This window comes from Sinocyclocheilus rhinocerous, unplaced genomic scaffold (genome assembly GCF_001515625.1).
Source record: "Sinocyclocheilus rhinocerous isolate Xijiao unplaced genomic scaffold, SAMN03320098_v1.1 scaffold303, whole genome shotgun sequence".
Lineage (NCBI taxonomy): Eukaryota > Metazoa > Chordata > Actinopteri > Cypriniformes > Cyprinidae > Sinocyclocheilus > Sinocyclocheilus rhinocerous.
The window spans coordinates 891,142-898,033 of record NW_015656152.1 but is presented as its reverse complement, the minus strand read 5'-3'; the positions used below and the strand labels follow the sequence as shown (position 1 = coordinate 898,033).

The 6,892-nt window shown below is 31.9% G+C and overlaps 1 protein-coding gene across 1 annotated transcript in view; it reads left to right on the top strand.

The window, feature by feature from the left end:
* Nucleotides 1-6,892, top strand: part of LOC107719434 (protein eva-1 homolog A-like) — a 53,600-nt gene that overhangs the window by 8,903 nt on the left and 37,805 nt on the right. The window contains exon 2 of the mRNA XM_016526844.1: nucleotides 5,015-5,232. Within this exon, the coding sequence (XP_016382330.1) occupies nucleotides 5,015-5,232 (218 nt within the window). The remainder of the gene's footprint in view (nucleotides 1-5,014; nucleotides 5,233-6,892) is intronic.

Here is a 6,892-nt window from a genome sequence, read left to right as displayed (position 1 = left end):
GGCCGGACAGGGCATCATCACAGTATGGTGAGGGGCGTAACATTTCTGTCTCACGCTTGAGGTATTCGGCCATTCACAACGCATTGGATAGCTGGCCAATCAGAGCACACCTCGCTTTTTCAGACTGATGAGCTTTGTAAAAATCGACGCGTTTCAGAAAGGCGGGGCATAGAGGACAAACAATAATGTACAGTATGTGGAAAATAATGTGTTTTTTGAACTTTAAACCGCATAAACACATTTCATTACACCAAATACACCAAATAATGTTCTTTTTAGCAGCATCATATGACCCCTTTAACATTATTTTGATATGCTATCATGATATCCTGCTCGTTCCACCCTGTTATGCCACATTATATTAATGTTAATTTCATATCTGCTGAATTTTTTTATTTTTGTGTCGTGAGGTCAAAGATGCACCACATTTAAAGAATGTCCCTGGTACATGCTTCTTCCTCTTTGTGACCAGTGTCTGTCTATGATGGTGGCATTCTGGTTGTAGTTTTCCGCTCATGGTGAATGTTAAATGTTCAGTAAATTAGAAATGCAGGACAGACACACACACACACAGACACACACACACACTCAAAGACAGCTCACCTGTCACAAATAACACTGAACGGCGATCAGACAGACTGCTGGATTGTGTGTGAGGGTGCGTGTGTGTTCATGTGTCGCTGTGTTTATTGTGTTTTGCTTTACGTTTCTCTGCAGACGTGTGGAATTCAGCCGTCATCTCTCTCCACCAATCAGAGCACAGCATCATTTAAACAGAGGGAAAGTCCAGCACAACTAACATACACACACACACGGCCTGTTTTCTGTCTTTTCCTACTGACCGTCCCTCATCCGGCTCCTGTGTTTTAGGGCACTGCGTAAATGACCCCCTTTTTACCCCCTCACATCACATGATTGGCCACATGACATGTCACTTCCACTTTCTCCACTTCGTCCTCTTTTTAGGCTCTGTACTGAATAGCCGTCTCTACTCTCTTGCTTTTCATACTATTTTTGAAGTAACACTGTATCCCACAATGCAATGCACTCAGCTTGGCGTAGGTCTATTACCACTTTTAACATCCTCTTGACTCATTATTTGACATAAAATTATTTAAAAACACTGGGATAGAAATTAGAAGTGAAAAATAACTAAATAATTGTAACTGGGTTCCACTTGCAAAATTTAATGTTACATGTGACAATAGTGTATCATACTAAACTAATATAAACTGAATAAATATAAATTAAGCTAAACAGAAATGTAAAAAAAAAACACAAAGAATTACTAAAACTAAAAATGAATAGAAAAAAAATGTGAATGGAATTGAATATATCTTGTAACATCATCTTGACTCATTATTTGACATAAATCACAGAATTTAATTAAAGGCAATTATTAAAAAAAAAACAGGATCAGAAATGAGAAATGAACAATGACTGAATAATTATAATAACTTGCAAAATTAAACATGTAACTATGTAAATATGTTTCAAGGTACTAAAATGACTAAATATTAACTGAAATAAATATAATATAAATAGGAAAATGAAATATTTAATACAATTATTTAGTTTTATTTTATAAAATAATATGAAGATAAATATAAATATTTTTAAAAAAATAATAAAAACAAACTTAAAATGAAAACTGAAAATATAAAAAAAAAATCAAAATCAAAGTATATACTATAATAGTATATAAATAAAATTTAAAAAAAATATATATATATATATACAGTACCGGTCAAAAATTTGGGATCAGAAAGCTTTTTAATGTTTTTTACAGGAGTTTCTTATGCTCATCAAGGCTGCATTTATTTGATCAAAAATACAGGGGAAAAAATTTAATATTGTGAAATATTATTATGATGTAAAATAATGTTTTTCTATTTGAATATACATTAAAATCTAATTGATTCTGGTGATCAAAGCTGAATTTTCAGCATCATTACTCCAGTCTTCAGTGTCACATGATCCTTCAGAAATCATTCTAATATGCTGATTTATTATCAGTGCTGGAAACTGTTGTGCTGCTTAATATTTTTTTGGAACCTGTGATACTTTTTTTCAGGATTCTTTGATGAATAAAAAGTTAAAAAGAAGAGCATTTATTTAAAATAGAAATCTTTTCTAACAATATACACTACCGTTTAAAAGGTGGGGTCAGTAAATTTTTATTCTTTCTTTTTTTTGAAAGAAATTAAAACTTTTATTCACCAAGGATGTGTTAAATTGTTAAGAAACGATAGCAAAGATTTACAATTTTTAAAATGCTGTTCTTTTTAACTTTTTATTCATCAAAGAATCCTGAAAAAAGTATCACAGTTTCCAAAACAATATTTGGCAGCACAACTGTTGATAATTCTAATAATAAATCAGCATATTAGAATGATTTCTGAACGATCATGTGACACTTTATACTGGAGTAATATATGTTGCAGCACAACTGTTGCCAACATTGATAATTCTAATAATAAATTAGCATATTAGAATGATTTCTGAAGGATCATGTGACACTTTATACTGGAGTAATGGCTGATGGAAATTCAGCTTTGCATCACAGAAATAAATTATATTTTAAAGGATATTAAAATAGAAGCCATTATTTTACATTGTAATAACATTTTGCAAGATTACTGTTTTTTTCTGTATTTTTGATCAAATAAATGCAGCCTTGATTAGCATTAAAAAACATTACAAGTCATACTGATCCCAAACTTTTGAACGGCAGTGTATATACTATAAAGTTTATACTTTATGAATTATACAAATAGTATGCGGCATGCTAAACAATAGTATGCCATGATTTAATGATTATGAGTGGCCTCTTAATAGTATGTTATTTCAAACACTCTTTTCCACATCGATATCATATTGTTGATTTTTCAGAGGAATCATGATTGTACGGTCCTCTGTTCCCTGCAGCAGTGGCTCTGTCTGTCTGTTTTGACCTGGTTTTGTTCTCGTCTTCAGTTTATTGTGTTGCGTTCAGGTAAACCTCCACCTGAGCTGCTTTAGAGCGCTTCATATTGGTCTGATCGCTGGCCTAGAGGCCGCTCTCTGATTGGAGATCCCACGCAGGTGTTGTCTGTCGTTTGAGCTGTGATTGGTGAAAGGAGCTGTCAGTCAACGGCTGGAATGTTGGCTTCTGTCTGAGAACAATAGCAGGAGGGATTGTGTTCGGAAAGCCTAAAGCTCTCGGAGGAATCCCGAGTGGATTGTAGAGCATTCCTTTCATGAGCAGGAGAACAGGCCTGCTGTATTACATTGTTATTTGATTATTCGTTCATCTGAAGCACATCATTATGAATGCATTCGAGTAGCTCTGCGTGACATTTATCTGAGGCCGAACACCACAACATTACACAAATAGTCACCATGTTTATTTTCCTATTTTAAATATATATTGTAATGCAATGCAACTTTGTGCTTTTCAAAAAAACTTTTCATCTTAAGCTCACATTTATGATTAGCATCTCTGTTTGAGATTAACACAATGAGTTTTTTGAGTGGACTTTATCACTCTGACATCGCATGATGCAGTTAGAATTGCGAGTTCATAAATCACGCAATTCCATCTCACTTTTTTCTCGTAAATTCTGAGTATATTTCTCACTTTTCTGACTTTTTGTTTCTTGCAGTTCTGAGTGTATATCTCACATTTCTGAGAAAATTGTGAGATATAAACTAGCAATTTATTGAATTTATTTATTAGGATTAACCCCTTGAGATGTATCATCTCGTTTTTGAGGGGGAACATAATCACAACATTATAACAAAACACAAATTAATACAATTGAAGTTGCAAGACCTAAATGTACAATTTGGAGAAGAAAAGTTGCAATAACTTTTTTTTTATTATTCCATGGCGGAAACAAGCTTGGTTTCCACAAAAATATGAAGCAGCAAAAAAAAGTTTTCAGCATTCTTAGTAATCAGAAATGTTTCTTGAGCAGCAAATCAGCATATTAGAATGATTTCTGAAGAATCATGAGACACTGAAGACTGGAGTAATGATGCTGAAAATTCAGCTTTGACACAATAATAAATTACATTTTAGAATACATTCAAATATAAAATAGTTATTTTAAATTGTAATAATATTTCACAAAATTGTTTTTACTGTATTTTTTTTACTGTATTTTGATCAAATAAATGCAGCTTTGGTGAGAATAAGAGACTTCTTTAAAAAACATTAAATAAATGTTACTTACCCCAAATTTTTAATGGTGTATCTTGGTATTTATTTATTAGAAGGACTGTATAAGTTGAATTAGCCATTGTTTCCATTTAAAAAGATTAAAAGCTTAATGTAAGAAGTAAAAATCTATTTAAAATAATCAAGTAATCAAAGTGTCAATCAAATAATCAAGGTTTTCCACACGTTAGAATAAAATTCTATGTTAATAGTTCATAAAACCATTCTTACCTAAATTATTCATTTAATGCAACAGTTATGTAAGAACTTTTTTTTTTTTTTTTTATATAAAAAAACATTCCTTTAGATTTATTTAAAAGTCTATAATATGTCCTCATTTTGATAGCTAAGGGTGTGTGTGTGTGTGTTAGAGGCTTTGGTGGTCCGGTCTCTGCAGGTCTGGGCTGGTTGTGTGTATATTGAGGTAATGTTTAGTGCTTTGTGTGTCTGTGTGTTTCCATCCTTCCTTTGGCAAATAGAGCTGCCATCACTCACTCAACACGGAAACCTGTGTGTGAATCGCTTCTTTCCGCTGTGGAGTTGAACTGTCAGGATAAAACACTTTCTTTGTTGCAGCTGCATAAACAGAAAGTGAAAGCAAACATTGAACCGTACTGTTTTTTTCTCATATGAAACCATTTAATATAGACCATAGCAACCACATAGCAACACATATCATTGACGGATAGCAAGGACTGCAAATTCTGTTTTATTCAGAATTTGCTGATGAGATGTGAGATGATCATTTATGGCGATGCTGATGTGTATGGATATATTATCTTATGGATCTGTTTTTTTTTCTTTTCGTGGAAGGTTATCTGTCGCGTGTGCTGAGGAATTACACCGAACAGGCGTGTGACGGAGAATTCCTGACTGTTCGCTGCCCGCCCAGAACCTCCATCACCGTCCAATCAGCTTTCTACGGCAGAACAGACCCCGCCCACTCACCTCAGTGCCCGTCCCCTTACAGCAGTGCTGGAACACTCTCAGCGCATGACATCACTTCCTGTCATGTGTCCACATCCTTGCAGGTAAATATTGATAAGAGAAATAGAGATATTTAATCTTTACACCATCCAGTACTGTTATACTATTTATTAATATTTATTTTTTTTTATTTTAGTTTTCATATTAATTTTAGTTTACGTTTTAGTAATGTTATATATATATATATTTTTTTTTTAAAGCTAAGTCTTTTAGCTTTAATTTTTTATTTCAGTTTTTATGGTTAGTAATTTCGTTATGCACTTTTGTCGTCTTTTTTCAGTATTTCTATTTATCTTTCATTTTTATTTAAAATTTTAAGGATTGTAATTTTATTATGTGCTTTTGTTATTCTCTTATTTTTAAACATTTCTATTTATCTTTAATTTATTTCTTTATTTCAGTTTTTAAGGTTAGTCATTTTGTTACATTATTTTGTCATTTTATTACTTTTTAATATTTCTATTTAGTTTTCATTTATTTCTTATTTCATTTTTAAAGTTTTTGTAATTAGTTTTGTAATGAATAATTTTTTATTAGTTATTGTTTTTTTTAATATTTCTATTTAGCTTTAATTTACTTTTATTTCAGTTTTTAAGTTCCATTTTGTTTTTTGTCTTTTTGTTTTTTAATATTTCTGTTTAGCATTAATTTTTTATTTCAGTTTTTAAATTTGAGTAATTTTGATTTGTGCTTTTGTCATTTTATTAGAAATAGTTTTTTTTAAATAATTGTATTTGGCTTTAATTTATTTTTCATTTCAGTTTTAGTTTTGGTAACTTAAGTAAAACTTACATTTATTTTATTTCAGTTGCAACATTTCTTATATTCATGTACGTTTTTTTAAGTTTAAGTTTTTAATCAAATATGAATAATTTTATCTAATTTTAGCTTTAATTACCAGTAACAACACTGATTCCAGATGAATGAAAGTTCTGCCCTACATTTTTTTTCTTGTAGAATATTTTTGTGTCATACAAAAATACATCAAATTAAAGAAGTAAAAGGGTTTCTTATGAAACATATGAAAGTTCTTCATATATTTCACTCTATGTGTGTAGCACAGTATATTAATTAGTGGTTAAACGGATCGTAGTTGATCCGTGATCCGTACAGACCAAGCCCCACGGTTCGGCACGCATGTGATCCGTGGATTAATTGCAAAATTTAACCGTAATATAGTATAAGTTTATAATTTGTTCGTAATTACACAAGCAAGCGAATTTTAAACAATTCCAGAGAGAAAAGGCGAAGGGAACTCGATTCGTTATTCACGCGCTGTTCTCTACGTGCACAGCCGCACACACAGCGCACACACGCGTTTCAGACGGCGCGCGAACACCGAACTGAATCCTCTTCTGAATCCTCTGAACAGACACATACACATAAAATTATGACAAAATACCCATCTCGACAATCATTCAATTAAACGCAGTCAGTTATGTCTCAAGTGGATGAAAACAGCTAAGAAAGAAATCGGATGTGATGTGCATCATATCAGATCGGTGCATCAGGTCTTAAAGGGACAGCGGTCTATAAATACTGCTGCTGTCATTAATGATCACCAAACAACAAAACAGCTGTGATAAAAATCTATATTTAATTTATACAGTGAACACTATGCAGTGTTATTTTCCCTAATTATTACATTTCTGTATTTGAATACTACCAACCTTATTTTATTTGTAACATATTCTGTTGTATTTA